The sequence below is a fragment of the Panthera uncia genome, chromosome D4 (assembly GCF_023721935.1).
Source record: "Panthera uncia isolate 11264 chromosome D4, Puncia_PCG_1.0, whole genome shotgun sequence".
NCBI lineage: Eukaryota > Metazoa > Chordata > Mammalia > Carnivora > Felidae > Panthera > Panthera uncia.
In genome coordinates, this window is record NC_064807.1 from 79,931,328 (window position 1) to 79,949,092 (window position 17,765).

The following is a 17,765-nucleotide window of genomic DNA, read 5'->3' on the forward strand; positions in this document are numbered from 1 at the left end:
ACAAGACTGGTCGGTAGTAAGAAGAGTAGATAAAGGCTGTTTTAGTCAGGGCGTCTGGGTGGCTCAGTTTGTTAAGCCTCCGACTCTTGATTTCGGCTCAGGTTATGATCTCATGGCTCTGATTCAGGGTATATTTCAAGGTAGAACTGATAGGGTGGGCAAATTAGATGTGGGATTTGAAGCAAAGAGGGAAATAAATGATGGTTCCTAGATTTTGGTCTGAGCTGTAAGGTATATGGTAGTGCCATTTACTAAAATGGAAAGAGATAGGACCAGGATCAGGTTAAAGGGATCAGAAGTTCAGGATGTTGATGAGATTGATCCTCCAGAGTGACTGTGACTAGCATCAACAGTATATAGATTGTATTTAAAGCTGTGGGACTAGGTGAGATCACCCAGAGTGAGCATTAGAAACTGAAGAGTTAGTGAAGAGCTGATTCTTGGAGGACTTCAGCATTGAGAGATGGAGATAAAGAGAAGCCAGCAGAGAAGAGTGAGAGGATATAACTAGTGAGATACAAAGAAACTAGGAGATTTGGAGTGCCTTGGGAGAGAAATGAAGAAAGTGTTTCAAGAGAGTGGGAATAACCAGGTATGTTAGATTCTGCTGAGAGGTTGCTTTAGATGGTGACTGAAGAATGATAGGATAGAGGCCTGGGTGATTCTTAAGAAGGGTGTTTTTTTGCTTGTTTTTTTTTTTTTTTTTTTTGTTTTCAAGAGAGATGAGATCATTAGCATTAGTGTGGGTTGGGTTGTAAGTGGTAGCTGAGGAAGAAGTGGTGATAGTATAGACAACTGTTTTAAGGAGTTTTGCTAAAAAAACAAAACAAAACAGAAAAATGGAGTGGTAACTGAAGAGTAATAGGGATTCCAGTGAGAGATTTCCTGATATGTGTGTACTGATAAGAGTTATTCAGTAAAGAAGGGGACATTACTGGTACCAGAGAATTGCTAAGTCTTTGGTTAGGTTGGGAAGAGAGATTTCCTGTGTGTAAGTGGAGGGGTTAACCTAGGAGCAATTTCTGTAATATGAAGGAAGACAGCATAAATGAGTACACATGCAAATAGATGAGTCTTCTCTCTTTTTGGAGAAGACTTAAAATTGTCTTGTTAATTTTTGAAATACTGTTTGACTTACTCTTCCTGTTTCTAATTTGATGAATCATTTATGGTAAATGGGAAAGACCCTCAGGGCTCCTGCAGAGAACTTTTTTTGTGCTCTCTCATATCTTGTTTACTGAAAAGAAATGTTCTGTTTTTTAGACCAGGAAATTGAGCAATATGTTCTACAAATTAAAAATGTTTCCTGTATGTATTTCCATGTATTTTCAGTACATCTGGACAGTATATTGGTTTACTGTATGTAGAAATGGTAAGTGGAGAAGTAATAGAATTATTGTTGAATCTTTGATATTTTCATCAAAGTCAAGTATAATAGGATTACTGCAAACGTGTTGCTCAGTGATGCGGATGACTCTTTTTAAAACCGTTGTCTCAGCCACTACTAGATTGTAAAATTGCATTGGATTTAGAAAATACATTTTTTCCCCAAATTTTTATTTAAATTCTAGGTAGTTAACATATAGTATAATTTTGTTTTCAGGAGTAGAATTTAGTGATTCATCACCTTCATATAACACTCCAGAAAAATACATTTAAAAGTCTGTCATTCATCCACCCCAAAAGTCCTAATTGAGTGTTTTGTTGAATTATTCAGTTGATAGCTAATAATCCACCAAATGCTGTTTTTAGGCACCGAAGTTGAGAACTCCCCATTTTTGGAACTATGATGACCTAGAAAACCTAAAAATGTCCTAGTACGAAATATTTAGGAGAGCTGGATGAAATATAACAAATACCTTTCATAGCTATATTCACAAGAAAGTAATCTTGAAAGAATAATAGCAAAGAGGGACACTGAAAGCCAAAACTATACATATATGCTGGCACTGGGTCCGTACTGGGGGAATTTGCTGCTTTATGATCAGTGGGCTTGGGTTTTGACTAAATTGGAGAAGAGATAAAGCTTTGGGTTTTACAGAGAGGGGTGTTGGAACTGAGATTTCCTTATATAACACCTTCAGGCTAACTGAAAGGATAGATTTGGAAAAAATAACTTGTTTATAGTCATAGGAAGAAAATAAGGAAGCTTATATATTTTAGGTTGGGCACAGGTTTAGAGGGGAGTCTTGTTGATAACTTGTTCCAGTGGGCTTGCCTTCAGGTATTTGAGATTTGAATTTATACTACCTGCATGTTCCTGGGTTGGTAATACTCTCAGGGCTCCTGACAGAATCAATTGCAGAACTATTCTGGAGGGACATGCTTGCCACCTAGGCTGCATGGTATTTCTACAGATAACTTTGATACAGAATATCAAACATTCCAAAATTTACAAAGACCCAGAGTAGGCAAACCCCAGCAGGATCAAATCTCACCAACACTTGCGCATTTGAATTATTAGCTGTAACTTTAAGATAGATATGATTTAAATGATTGAAAATTTAAAGAAAAATTTGAAAATATTAGGATAGAACAAAATTATTTAAAAATTTAATAAAAGACCAAGCAAACTTCATGAAAATCAGAGCAAGTAAAGGTACAACTGATGTGTTAAATAGTAGATTAGACATGGTTGAAGAGAAAATCAAGTACCTGCAAAATCAACCTGAGGAAATTACTCAGAAAATAGAATAGAGTGGGAGAAAAGGAAATAACTTGAGATAATAGCTGAATATTTTCCACAAGTGATAAAAGATACAGATCAGCTTCAAGAAACAGAGTGAGTCCCAATCAGGATGACAGTGGGGGCGCCTGGGTGGCTCAGTCTGTGAAGCAACCCTCCAACTCTTGATCTCAGCTCAGGTCATGACCTAGTGTTTTGTGGGTTTGAGGTCCACAACAGGCTTTGCACTGACAGCACAGAGCCTGCTTGGGATTCTGTCTCTCCCTCTCTTTGGTCCTCCTCCACTTTCTCTCAAAGTGAAAAAATAAACTTAAAAAAAAAAAAGGATGACAGTGAAACTGCAGAATATCACAAAGAGAAGCTCTTTAAAGGGTGAATGAGAATAGAGATCAATTGGACATGGTTCCTGCTTATATATATAAGCAGATGCTAAAGCTTAGGGTAGATATATATAAGCAGATGCTAAAGCTTAGGGTAGATGACAGTTCAGATTCTTGTTGCAGTGGATTGTAGTAGTCTTTGCTTTGTAACAAACTACCTCAGATCTCAGAACTGAGTGGCTTAAAACAGTTTATTAATTTCTAATGATTTTATGCATTGAGTGGGTTGTTTTGCTGGTCTTGTTTTGGTTCATATAACTTCATTCAATTGATACATTGGCTGAAGACTGAGCTTAATTGGGATGGCTGAGTCTTTTCCTGTAGTCTTTCATCTCAGACTTCGTCACGGCAGCATGGTGGTCCTAGGACAGATGTGGAAGCTATAAGGTATCTTTTAAGGTTAAGGCTTACAAATTACATGGTGTCACTTCTGCCACATTGTATTGATCACAGCAAGTCACAGGGCCAATCCAGGAAATAGACTATATCTCTTGATGGAGGAGCTGTAGAGATACTGTGGCTATATTTTTAATTTTCAACATTAATGCAGTTAGATAAATGCTACGGTAGAGATTAACAAAGGGTGCTATAGAACAAAGGATGGAAACTTGTCTCAGCTTGGGGGAGGAGTCTGGGAAAGCTTCTTGGAGAACGTAATGCTTTAGTTAAGCCCTTTAAAGAAGAGCTTTATATGATGATGTAGTTATAAAAAACACAGGTATTTATCTTCATAATGTGTTTTGACAATTCACATCAAAATCGGAAAACTTTCATAAATTCAGAACATGTTGTATTTTCTCTACCTGACTCCTCTTGTGTAGGAATATTATACCCTTAGCTCTTAATCAAAGATACTCTATAAATCTTGGTTGGGAGTACATTGATGAGCCAATACTTCTTCGGTGAAAAGTTCAGTTAGAGAATTTTTTAATCTTTTTCTTCTTGAAAAATCCACCGAACATTATTTTAGTTGGAAAGAAGTTGCCAACCTGTATTGAAATAGCTGATAAAGAAGTCACCCCTTCTCACTTAGCATTGCCTAAACTAATTTTCTGACTTTGTATCTGATATTACTTGCTTTAGTATCAGGTGATCTTGTCCTCTAATGTAGGTCTTTTATTCAGCAAACAGAGTAACTGAACCATGAACACACAGTTTAATTAAGGGGATCAGGTTGATGGTGGGGAGACACATAAGGAACTATGTCATTATAAAATTCATCAAGTACCAGAATATAGATAAGAGCAGATTTATATGAGAACATAATTATTGCCTATTAAAGCGAAGAAAGGTTTCATAGAGTAGGTAACAATTTAGCAAAACCTTAAAGAATGATTAAGAATTACTCAAAGAAGTGAGTCTGTGAAATGTAGAAAAATCAACAGGCTTGAAAAAGGCCTAGGGTTATGATCACTACATACAGTAGAATCGAACGTGCTTGCTTTCCTTTTTCTCCCAAATGGACTTTCTGTTATTTGTTTTCTCTAATTATAAAAATAATGTCTGCTTTATACATAAAATTCAGACAGTATGAGACGTAAATAAAACCCAGTCATAATCCTATTATTTATCAACACAATCATAAATATTTTGGGTCTTTCTTAACTTTTCAGGATGAATTTACAAGGTGCTGTTCCTTCTCTTTCCCTTTTTAAGTTAATGTTAGTAATTCCTAATGATAATTTTAGGTTGTTTCTCTGGTCCTTCCTTCATGCAGTAAGATAAAAAGATGGATAGCCAGAACAGCTGCAATTTATAAATGACACAAGGAAATTCAGTGATTTATCAAAGATCGCAGAATGAGTATGTGAGTGGGTTTGAAGTCATTAACAATACTTTCCAGTATCCAAATGGGACTTCTGGTTCTTTTGTGCCTTGCTTTCTGGTAAAACTGAGATTTATGTACTTGTTTCAGGATGCCTTAGCTTTTACACTGAGCTGAGTAAAATTACTCAGTCTGAACCATTTTCACTTCTATTTTCATTGCAGTCTGACACAAGTAGTGGGAACTGTAGATCATCAGGAATTTGTCTTTAATTTTCTCAACATCTGTGGATATCTCAAGTGCACACTGTCATTTCATAAGCATGCATTTCCTAAGACAAAATCTCTACTGGAAAAAGATCCCAAACTGCCTAACTAGCTTTGGATAACTGTCAAATCAAGTGGTGCCTAGTTGGTATTGTTGCAGAGAACGGAAACGGGCTATAAAGTTAGAAGTAGAACATTAACACCAGGAAATGACTCTGGCTTTTGCCTTTGAAACGTTTTGTCCTTTGCTTCTATAAATGCAGTTTTGCTCTTAAGGAAATAGACCTGTAGCCAATTCTACCCTATAAATTATTACTTTTATTTGATACATTTAGAAAGGACAAGTGTTACTTCAGTAATGGGTCTTACACATAAATAGTAGGTGTGTTCTTAGTTTTCTCTGGATAATGGAAAGTGGAAGAACTGCTTTTTTTTTTCTTGTTGTTGTTGTTGTTGTTACTTGGTTTTTCAAACCTCCTCTCCAGAAGGTGGGTCAGAATTTATTTAGATATAGCTGAAAGTGGGGGTTGCCTGCTGGCTCATTTGGTGGAGCATGTGACTCTTGATCTCAGGGTTGTGAGTTCAAGCCCTACGTTGGGTGTAGAAATTACTTAAAAATAAAATATTTAAGAGGTGCCTGGGTGGCTCAGTTGGTTAAGTGTCCGGTTCTTGATTTTGGCCCAGGTCATGATCTCATGGTTCCTGAGGTTGAGCCCCACATTGGGCTCTATGCTGACAGCGCAGAATCTGCTTGGGACTCTCTGTCTCTCTTTCTCTGCCCCTTCCTGCTCATGCTGTCTCTGAAAATAAATAAACTTTAAAAAAATAAAATCTTTAAAAATAAAAGCTGAAAGTGATACTAATTGTATGCTTACTAATTGACAGGTACTGTGATGTAGAAATGAGATAATCCCTGTAAAAATCATATATAATGCCTTAATTATAAATAATAAATGCCCAGTAAGCATATTATTATTGTATCATTGAATCCTCATGACATGACAGTCCTATGAGATAGATATTAACACTTTCATTTTAGAGATGAGGCAGTTGTGGCTCCCAGAGGGTAATTTGCCCACAGCCAACAGTTAGTATCAGAGCCATGTCCCAAATTCAGCTCTTACCGTGGAGCCCAGGATTTAAGTACAGGCTGCTGTTCACATGGTCTGTATGTGAATGGTGACCCCTGGAGTTGTGCCATAAGCCAGCTCTTGTGCCCACTGTTTTTACTACCACCCTGCTTTATAAGCAGAATTATGAATAAATCACTTGCCATGCAGTCTCTGTCCTTACAAACATTTATGTCTGCGTTTACAGTAGCTGCTAAATTGGCTACTCTATATTTATTGGTTTTTTTTTCCCTCAATTCAGGACTGTTTCTTAAAGTATTCTCCCCTCCTCCTCTTAATCTAGTTTACACAGAGATGAACATAAATCTGAATATGACCATTGATTTATCCATACATACCTGCTTTGCTTTTTTTATTTTTATATTTCTGTTAAGTTAGAAGTCTTTGTTGGGCTTCAAAATAAAATTGTTTTGTAGCATGCTAATTGGTCTTGCCCAGTATTCTTAGTAAATGTTAAACCTTTAATGATTCTCAGAATAATAGAAAATGATGCTTTGTTTTTGTTGTATTTAAGTAAACAAAGCTAAAATAAAGCATTCAGATTTCATTTTTTATAACTCAAAATCTGTAGAGTATCCAGTATCAAAATTGGTAAAATAATACTACTTTGGCTTCTATTCTTTGCATTTATAAAACTCAATTCAGTAAACCTATATTGCAGGTACACTGTGCAGTGAATCTATCCAAAGCTTTGGGAATAATGTAAAGATACCTTAAGAAGCAATCCCTGCCACCTAATCCAGACTGGTTCAAGGTCTGGTTCTATAAAACATGTATGCTCATATGGTAGCACTCCCTAAGGAGGGACTAATTAAACCCCATATAGTGGGGTTAAGATTTCCCAGAGGAGGTAACAGAATTTAAGCTTGTTCTTAACAGAAAGGAGAAGGAGAAGAGGACTTTCTAGGAAAGGGAACAGTCTATAGAGTCTTGATGCTTGAAAGTTTATGATATGTCTTAGGGAAGTTGAGTAATTTGACGTGTCTGGTAAGAGATGAAAGCATAAATTGGGCAGAGTTGTGAAAAATTCATAGAATATAGTTACAAATTTGGGCTTTATCTTATGGAAATTGAGGAAACATGGAAGGGTTTGATCAGAACTAAGGTTTGCAATTGTAACTTGAATGGCCATATGACAGATCAGAGGGGAGAAAGAAAGAAGGCAGGGAAACTCTTACCTTTCCAGTAGACTTATGTAAAATGAAAGAAGCTGTCCTGTGGTATTACCTACATAGAGGGTGGAAAAAATGCACAAGTGAGCAAGGATCAGTAAGCTTTGTGAGTATTGTGGGAATGAGAGGAGTGACGGGTGATTGTGCTCTTCATAGGCTCACTAAGTGGATAGTATTACAATTCACTGATTTAAAACAACAACAACAACAACAACAACAAAGCAACAACAAAGCAAGGGTGGTGCCTTGCTGGCTCAGTCTGTAGAGCATGTGACTCTTGATGTTGGGGTCGTGAGTTTGAGCCCCACAATGGCGTAGAGCTTACTTTAAAAAATAAAAAGAATACAGAAGGAGGATCGGACAGTGAGTTAAGTTTGACACACTAAGTCTGGAATATCTACCTGAAGAATTCTCTCCAGTAGGGAGCTAAGGAAGGGGTTGTAGGTATATATTAGGGATTGTTTGTATATCATTGGCCATAGATGAGGTGGCCACAGGAGAGCCGGTAAAATAAGGTTATTGCCAAAAACAGAACCCTGGATGAATATCTTTTGGGATGCAATAGAAAAAAGTAAATATTTTCGTTCTTTTTTTGTAGAAACCACTTTTTTTTCTAATTTTTAAAAAACAGACTTTATTTTTTAGCGCAGTTTTAGGTTCACAGCAAAACAAAGTACAGAGATTACTTCTATAATCCCTGCTCCCACAAATGCATAGCCTTCCCCACTACCAATATCCCTTTTCTATTTTAAGTTTATTGAGTTAAAGTTTACACACAGTAATATGCAGCCCTTTTAGGTGTATAGTTCTATAAGCTGTAGTGAATATAAACTCTTACATGACAACCACCACAATTAAGATACAGAATATTTTTACTATTCCAGAAAGTTCCTTTGTACTTTTTTTTTAGTGAATCCTCTCATCTCCTTCCTAGCCCCTGACAACCAATGATCTGATTTCCATTGCTATAGTTTGCCTTTTCCGGAATTCCATATAAATGGAACCTTACGGTATGATGGAGTTTTTTGTGTCTGGCGTCTTTTACTTGGAATAATCCATGTTATTGTGTGTATTAATAATTCATTCCTGGGGCGCCTGGGTGGCTCAGTCGGTTAAGCGGCCGACTTCGGCTCAGGTCACGATCTCGCGGTCTGTGAGTTCGAGCCCCGCATCGGGCTCTGTGCTGACAGCTCAGAGCCTGGAGCCTGTTTCAGATTCTGTGTCTCCCTCTCTCTGACCCTCCCCCGTTCATGCTCTGTCTCTCTCTGTCTCAAAAATAAATAAACGTTAAAAAAAAATTAAAAAAAAAATAATTCATTCCTTTTTACTGCTGAGTAGTATGCCATTATATAGCTATATGGCAGTTTATGCACTAAGCAGTTGATAAACATTTATAGTCAGTTTTTGGTGATTATCAATACTGCTATAAACATGCACAAAGAGGCACAGGTGTTAATTTTTCTTGGGTAAATACCCAAGGTTTTCAGTTGTCACGCATCTTTGCGAATTCTTGGTATTCTCAGTATTGTCTTGTTTTTAATTTTAGCCAATCTTATTAGGTGTATGGAGGCATCCTATTGTGGTTTCAGTTTCTCTACTGGCTAATGAATTGAGTTTCTTTCACGTGCTTGTTTGCCACCTTCGTACTTTTTTTGGTGAAAATGCCCATTTTTTAAATTGGGTTGCTTGTTTCCTCAGTGAGTTATGAGATATTCTGGGTAGATGTATTCTGGGTATAAATCCTTCATCAGAAACATGATTTGAAGTATATTCTCCAAGTCTGTGGCTTGTGTTTTCATTCTCTTAGTAGTGTCTTTTGAGTAGAAGTTTCTAGTTTTGATAAAGCGTGTTTTATCATTTTTTTATGCTACTTTTTGTATTGTAAGAAATCTTTGTGTCTCAGGATTTTCATAGATTTTCTCCTTTGTTTTTCTTCTGTAGGTTATATAGTTTCAGGGTTTGCATTTATTTTATTTTATTTTATTTTATTTTATTTTATTTTATTTTATTTTATTTTATTTTATTTTTTTTTATTTTTGGGACAGAGAGAGACAGAGCATGAACGGGGGAGGGGCAGAGAGAGAGAGGGAGACACAGAATCGGAAACAGGCTCCAGCCTCCGAGCCATCAGCCCAGAGCCTGACGCGGGGCTCGAACTCACGGACCGCGAGATCGTGACCTGGCTGAAGTCGGACGCTTAACCGACTGCGCCACCCAGGCGCCCCAGGGTTTGCATTTAGATTGTGACCCATTTTGCATTAATTTTTGTATATGATGTGAAGTATTAGCTAAGATTCATGTCTTTACATAGGTATGGATGTCAGGCTAATTGTTCTAACACCATTTATTACCTTTCTCCATTGAATTACCCTGCCATCTTTGTTGAAACCAATTGGTCATATATATATGTCAGTCTATTTCTGGATTCTGTTTTGTTCCACTGATCTGTATGTCTGCCCTTTACTAATATTGCAGTGTGTTGATTACTTTACCTGAAGCTACATCTGTTTTAGAGATGATTGTGTTATCTGTTAAGAATGCTCTTGGCAGCAAGGAACAGAAAAACCCTGCTTATGGTGGGTTTATTTTGTGTTAATAACAAGAAGTCTAGCAATAAGTGGTTGTTGGTTTATTTAAGCTATTCATCAATACCAGAGGTCAACAAACTATAGTCTGATGGCCTAATCTGGCCTGCCACCTGTTTTGTAAATAACCTGTGGAGGTTCTTCAAAATGCATATGCCCAGCCAGGCTCTACTAAGGTGGGAGGTGAGGGGAGGGAGGAAGGAGCAAATATTTGAATTTTAAAATGCCTCCTGGTAATATTAGTAATTATACGATAGAGTCATGGTTAAGAACCATTAACCTAAGGTTGATTCTTAAGACTGTGGTCCCCAGACTAGCAGTATCACTATCTCCTGGAAATTTTTAAAAAATACACATTATCAGGTCCACTCAGAATTACTGAATTGGAATTCATTTGGGGCCCAACACTTTGCGTCATAAAAATTCTCCACGTGATTCTGATGCATGTCAGAGTTTGAGAGCCTTGAAAGTCATTGTGAATTATTTCCCAGATAAGCCCAGGGAAGACTGTCTTTAGAAAGAAAACAACAGGGTACCTGGCTGGCTCAGTCAGTGGAGCGTACTGCTCTTGATATCAGGGTCATTAGATCAAGCCCCATGTTGGGCATAGAGATTACTTAATAAAAAAAAATTCTTTTAATAAAAAAACAAAAAGCTTAATTGGTTTAAGTATGTGTATTGTAATGTCACAGACAGTAATTCTGAAATTAAATTGAAGGTTCACAAATGATCTAACAAAATTGTTGAGTACTATTTTGGACCTAATTATCCAAAGCATATGTTGCATTGCTATTTTTAAGCAGCTTTTAAAAATCACATGTTTGCATGTGAACATTTCTTTTTCCTAGTCCTTAAGGAAGAGTTAAGGAAATGGAACACAGTTCTTATGTTTATAGATTTTATAAATGAGAGAAGAATGCAAGATGAACATGTATAAACACAAAATACAAACATATAAACATGTTTTCTCTCAGGGTTAGGTATATTTTTGTTATTGGCAAATAATATGAAAATGTACGCAGTCTATCCAGCAGAAAACTTGAGGTTAATTACCCTGTATACCAAAGAACAAAATAGTACTTCATAATATGTAAAATGTCTTCTCTTTGATTTAGTTTGCTCTTTTAGTGATGGCTTCCCCAGTTATAATTACTAATTACCTAAACATGGAATTGAATATCTTTTCTCCATCTGTGTTTAGGAAGCTGTAACTACTACTTATGTATGTTCTTTCTCTCCCCTTGGAAAACAGACTATCAAATAGACCATCTTTTATTTACTGCAGGTGATATAGTAATTCTTCTCCAGTTCTGAAAGAATAAGAGGCTAATTGGAACTAAGCTGTGGTTTGTTTTTCAGATGGTTTAAAAACTTGTGAAAGTAGAACTTCTGAAAAAAGAAATTTGATTGCACTTGGATGTGTAAGATCAGGCAGAACAAAGAATTACAATTACTTGACCTGCTTTTTAGTTCCATTAGCAGTGACTGTTAACATAAAATGAAATTCACGGAAATAAACATTGTAACCGAAGCCAAGAGGCTGAACACTTGTCTGGCCTTTATTTCTAAGGCAAGAGTAGCTGACATGTTAAATTTCCTTGGGAAATGTCAGCAAAAAAAGATTTAAAACTGTTTGTTTCTCAATTATAATTTATAGCCAAAGGAACTTGAAGCTTATAGGGTTATAAAACTATGTTTGAACAGGGTTCTTTGGTAGTCCAGAGGTGTCTGTTATTATTGACATTTTCTTCCTAACTTCTGTGTTGATTTTACTGAGAAGACCTCATTCTCTGTAACAATCTCCTAGCCCCACCCATTTTAACTTTTTGTCAGGTTTAGTCTTCAGAAACCCTCCTAAATCAGCCCCCTTTTTTGATTATGACTTTTCCTAAATTAATTCCTTTGTTAAAATTTTTTTAGTGTTTCTTGAATAAGCATTTAGTGACATTGCTGGGTTTTGTCACTTGTGGTTTTCCTTAGCATTGGAAAGCATTACTTCCTTGTTGAGCAACTAATAATAAACCATCATGACTCTAGACAAATAAATACTTGACATTACTGAAATGGAGTGCTTCTGTTGCTCAGGGCCATTTTATATGTACAAGCTTTATTCAGGTGTCTCAGAACTTTAAGAAACTGTTAATATCAGAGAAGCCTTCCTTAGACTTATTTATAGTAGGAATGGTAAAATACATGTGAAAATTTATTACCTACTAAGTCTGTTTCTATGATAACTTTGCAAGCGAACACATTTTCCCTTTTTCTTAAGGATAAGCGAAGCCCCTAAAGATAATCCCATTAGCAGCGTTATTTCTCAGCAGAGAAATAAAATTATGAATATTTTCATTGCTAGTTGAGGACACTGTAGAAAACTTACGTTTTATCGCCATAATTTTATTTAAAATTTTTTTAAATTTACATCCAAGTTAGTTAGCATATAGTGCAATAATGATTTCAGAAGTAGAATCCAGTGATTCACCCAACAAGTGTCTTCCTTAATGCCCCTTTATCCATTTCTAATAACATTGACAGACTATCACATACATTTCCGGGCATTACTCTCAAATTCACTATACACTTTTTCATGAAAAACTGTATGTATTAAGGGAGCAGCTGCAGCTCTTACTGCAGATCTTGATTTATTCTGTTTTTAAAAAACATTCAGAAGATATCTTTGTATCAAAAGAAATGCTGACGATCTCTAGAATGTGGACCCATTTGAATTAGTACTGGCCTGTCTTTGACACTTTGCTGATTGCATGAATTTTGACCCTTAGATTATAGGGAATGGAAGTGAACAGCAGCTGCAAAAAGAGCTAGCAGATGTTCTGATGGATCCTCCAATGGACGACCAGCCAGGGGACAAAGAACTTGTGGAAAGGTCACAACTGGATGGTGAAGGAGATGGACCTCTTTCTAACCAACTCTCAGCTTCATCCACCATTAACCCTGTGCCATTAGTAGGCCTCCAAAAACCAGAGATGAGCTTGCCAGTGAGACCTGGACAAGGAGGTTAGGATTGCTGCATTGCTTGCTTTACTGAAGGTTAATGTTTTTATTATGTGAGTGTCCACCCTATACTAGGTTTGATTCAGAGCAGGCAAAAAACATTATGTGTTTTCTAGAATCTTCAGATTTTAGATTTAAGGGGTTGTGTGAGGGGTAGGTATCTGTACCATTCTGATTTCCCTTTAAATGTGTATCATTTATATCAAAGAGATAACAGTAGTTAAATGACATTGAGGTCGTCTTATTTCAGAATGTTTCAAGATTTTTCCAAGAAAGAAAGAATTTGAGTACAGTGTTGGAGATGTGGAAGAATAATGCTTGGGAAGAGATACTTGTTCCAGGCCTGAAAAGCTCTTTGGGAGTAGTTGCCAGGTTGAAAAAGGGAGGCAAAAGGCACCGCAGAGGAGGAATAGGGCAGTTATAAAGGCTCACTGGGAAAGTAGAGTGTTAAAACTGTAGAGCTTTATTGGGAAAGGGAAAGCAGGGGCATTGAGAAAACATAATAAAGTGGCTAAGATGATGAATGAGAGAAATAAAGCAGTGCAGATCAGAAAGACAGAGATAGGATTTTTCAGAGTGATAAAATATTAAATGTTATTTTTTTACTTAAATACAAATTATAAAGTGAAAAAAAATTAGAAGAGGCAGAAATACAAATCAGATCTAACCTCAGATCACATTTTAAATTTGGGATTAACAGTAAAGCAATTCCTAAAAATTTTGGTGTCGGTGACAGAGTTTTAATATGAAATTTCTGACTTCAATGGGCATTTATTGTGGGGCAATGAAATATTATCTCATTAGTACCTTATTGTAGAACCTAAATGTAACCTGTAGATTTTTACTTGGTGTTCATGTCAACAAAATATCAGAATGAAAGTAACCCTCTATTAACATTTCTTTCAGATTCCGAAGGGTCAAGTCCTTTCACACCAGTGGCTGATGAGGACAGTGTAGTTTTCAGCAAACTAACTTATTTAGGCTGTGCCTCAGTAAATGCTCCCAGGAGTGAAGTGGAAGCATTAAGGATGATGTCCATCTTAAGAAGCCAGTGTCAGATTTCACTAGATGTAACCCTTTCGGTGCCGAATGTATCTGAAGGAACTGTGAGGTAAGACCAGCTTCCTGAAATGTTTGTACCATTGGATCAGATTTCTGACCTATAGATTTAGAAATAATAATGAACAAAATACATAACTTGTTATTCATGTAATGTTTCATTCTTCTGGCACTTGTGTTATCTTGTCTTCCAGGGATTGTGATACTTGTGCAAATTAGTCACTCATTAGAACAGTTTTTTTATATACATTTCCCCATGCCAATTATGTGTAGTACATTAAAAATTTAAATGTTTGGGGATTAATTAAAATATGTTGGCCTGAAAATATGCCTAATAAATTTATTTATATTTTCCCTGTTCCACCATACAAATACTAGCTTGACACATTAGTTCAGTAAGAAGTTTAATATTGAATCTAACTGAACATATTAGAATCAATAATATTAACATTATCAGAATCAACACTTTTTTTAATTTTTTTTTTATTTTTTAAAATTTATTTATTTATTTTTGAGAGACAGAGACAGAGCGTGAGCTGGGTAGGGGCAGAGAGGGAGAGACAGAATCGGAAGCAGGCTCCAGGCTCTGAGCTGTCAGCACGGAACCCGATGCAGGGTTCCAACTCACCACAAGCTCATGACCTGAGCCAAAGGTGGATGCTTAACCAGTTGAGCCACGTAGGCACCCCTTTCTTCAATTAGTTTTATATTATGAATCTCTTTACATATCAGTAAATTTGTGATGGTATATGATGGATTATTTAGAAATCACCAGTCTCTGGAGCACCTGTCTGGCTTAGTTGGTGGAGTGTGGAACTCATGATCTCCGGGCTGTGAGTTTGAGCCCTACATTGGGTATAGAGATTGCTTAAAAAAATATAGTCTTACAAAAACAAAAAAAAGAACCGGTCTTTTATATTAGACATTTTAGTGTTGTTGTTGTTGTTTTTAATGAGAAAAGTACTACTAATAATGGCTAATATTAAGCTTTTATTAAATGGGTACGTAAGTGCTTTACCTATAATTCTCCTATAAATAGTTATGTTTGAGCTAAATTTTTGTATGTTTGAAATTTCCTTAGGATAAATTCCTAGAAGTAGACTTACTGAGTCAAAAGGTTTCCCCATTTTCATTGTTTTTGATACAATGCCAAATAGCCATCTAGAAATATTGATCTGTTTTGTATTTTTATCAGCATAGTATGAGAATATCTGTTTCTGTGCCCCCAGAAGCATTTTGGGTTTTCATGGTAGTAGAATTGTACCTATATGTGGATAATAGTAGGTTACTTAATATTTAATATTTCATTTATCTGCATGTATAATTCTTCTTTTGAGTTTTTAAAGAACCATTGCACTTAGACTCACAAATCCTAATTTTAATGGTATTTATTAATGTGAAACTTTTTTTTTTTTTAATGTCTGTTTATTTTGAGGGAGAGAGAGAATCCCAAGCAGGTTCCACAATGTCGGCACAGAGCCCAACATGGCTCTCACAAACCGTGAGATGGTGACCTGAGCTGAAAACAAGAATCAGACGCTTAACCAACTAAGCCACCCAGGCACCCCTAATGTGAAACTTTCAGTAAAATTTGTTCAGCTCTCATTTCTGTATGCTTCTTAGTCAGTAGTCATGCCCAACTGAAGTTATACTTTGTTCTGATATATTTTAATTCTATAAATATGCAAAAGCAATTTCTCTTGCCCTATGTTTTCAAAGTTTTTATCTTATCACAGTGCCTTTGAATGTGAATTGGGTTCCCTTCCTATGTGTTTGCATTACACACAGGGACCCCTGGGGTTTCCCCATCCATGGCCTTGCCCATTCAGTGTTGAAATTGCCGTTTCTTTTCATTCCTTTCATATTTATGTCCTCATTGTCCAGGGCAGAGCCTGGAATGTTGTAGGTATCACAGAAGTATTATTGAACCAATACATTTTTGAGTGAATGACACATCTTTGATTTTCGTAATGATGTCCTTTGATTCTAGTAATTATCTTTTTTGTAGATATTAACGTTTTGTACAGTCTCTCTTATTTGCCATGAATCAGAAGAACATGTTTCATTATGAGAAAGCACATCAGTTTTTTTTTTTTTTTTGTTAAGTTTATTTATTTATTTTGAGAGAGACAGGCGATACGAGTGGAGGAGGGGCAGAGAGAAAAGGAGAGAGAGAGAATCCCAAGCAGGCTCCATGCTGTCAGTGCAGAGCCTGACACAGGGCTCGCACTGACAAAACCGCAAGATCATGACCTGAGCTGAAACCAAGAGTTGGACACCTAACCCACTGAACCACCCAGGCAGGTGCCCCAGCACAGCAGGTTTTTTATTCTTTTTTTTTTTTAATGTTTATTTTATTTTTGAGAAAAAGGGAGACAGAGTATAAGCAGGGGAGGGACAGAGAGAGAGGGAGACACAGAATCCAAAGCAGGCTCCAGGCTCTAGGCTCTAGGCTCTGAGCTATCAGCACAGCCTGATGTGGGGCTTGAACCCCTGAACCATGAAATCATGACCCAAGCCGAGGTTGGATGCTTAACCAACTGACCCACCCAGGCACCCCAGTTTTTTATTCTTTAAAAAAAAATTTTTTTTTTAATGTTTATTTTTGAACGAGAGAGAGAATGTGAGCAGGGAAGGGGCAGCGAGAGACAGGGAGACACAGAATCCAAAGCAGGCTCCAGGCTCTGAGCTGTCAGCACAGAGCCCGACGTGGAGCTCAAACTCAAGGACCTGAGCCAAAGTCGAACATTTAACCGACTGAGCCACTCAGGCGCCCCAGTTTTTTATTTTATTTTTTATTTTATTTTGTTTTATTTTATTTTAATTTTTTCTCATGTTTGTTTATTTTTGAGAGACAGCATGAGCAGGGGAGGGGCAGAGAGAGAGTGAGATACAGAATCAGAAGCAGGCCCAATGTGGGACTCGAACTCATGGAACGTGAGATCATGACCTGAGCTGAAGTCGGTTGCTTAACCGACTGAGCCACCCAGGCACCCCTATTTTTTTAAATAAGAAAGAAGATTAGGTTATTTTTTAGGAGGTAATGAAAAGCACAGCTTTAATGATTCATTTTGGTACTCTAATTTACCCATTGATCTAGTCTTTATTTACATACAGACTATATAAGAAACATGTACTTATTGTTTATGTCTTTCTGATTGCCTCTCTAAAAGTATAAGATTATATAGGTTTTAGTACTGTGGAATTATGTATTAATAACTTCAGTAATCCACATATGACTTATTTATCAAGACTAAAAATTAATGTAATTAGCATACCAAAAATGGTTTATATGATCTTGATAGAAAGGGGAGTCTTGAATCATAATATGGATAACAGTGAAAATAGTCCATAATCCCTCTAAGCTCTTTATATCTTTTTTTTAACCAAACAGACTCTTAGATCCTCAGACAAACACTGAAATAGCAAACTACCCTATCTACAAAATCCTGTTCTGTGTCAGAGGGCATGATGGAACTCCTGAGAGTGACTGTTTCGCTTTCACTGAAAGTCATTACAATGCAGAGCTCTTCAGAATACACGTCTTCCGGTGCGAAATACAAGAAGCTGTAAGTCCTTACGAGAACTGTCTGCAAATGAAACTTCACCTGTACCCTCACTGTGTTGAAGTTATTGTAGTGTTTATTATGGTCACTTAAAAGCCAAATGAAATTCTGTGCTAATGTTTTATTTATTCCAGCCTGATGGGCTGA

General features: G+C 36.6%; 1 protein-coding gene across 4 annotated transcripts in view; it reads left to right on the forward strand.

Moving 5' to 3' along the window:
• Positions 1 to 17,765, forward strand: part of RABGAP1 (RAB GTPase activating protein 1) — a 177,520-nt gene that overhangs the window by 35,904 nt on the left and 123,851 nt on the right. For 3 of the 4 annotated variants that reach the window (XR_007457309.1, XM_049628522.1, XM_049628513.1), the window contains exons 3-5: positions 12,762 to 12,996; positions 13,900 to 14,104; positions 17,447 to 17,621. Coding sequence is in view for 3 of the 4 variants with exons in the window: in XM_049628522.1 (XP_049484479.1) it covers positions 12,762 to 12,996; positions 13,900 to 14,104; positions 17,447 to 17,621 (615 nt within the window). In the remaining variant the exon portion in view is untranslated. Of the gene's footprint in view, positions 1 to 12,761; positions 13,030 to 13,899; positions 14,105 to 17,446; positions 17,622 to 17,765 lie in introns of those variants that run through there. The other variant, XM_049628533.1, reaches the window with a different exon arrangement.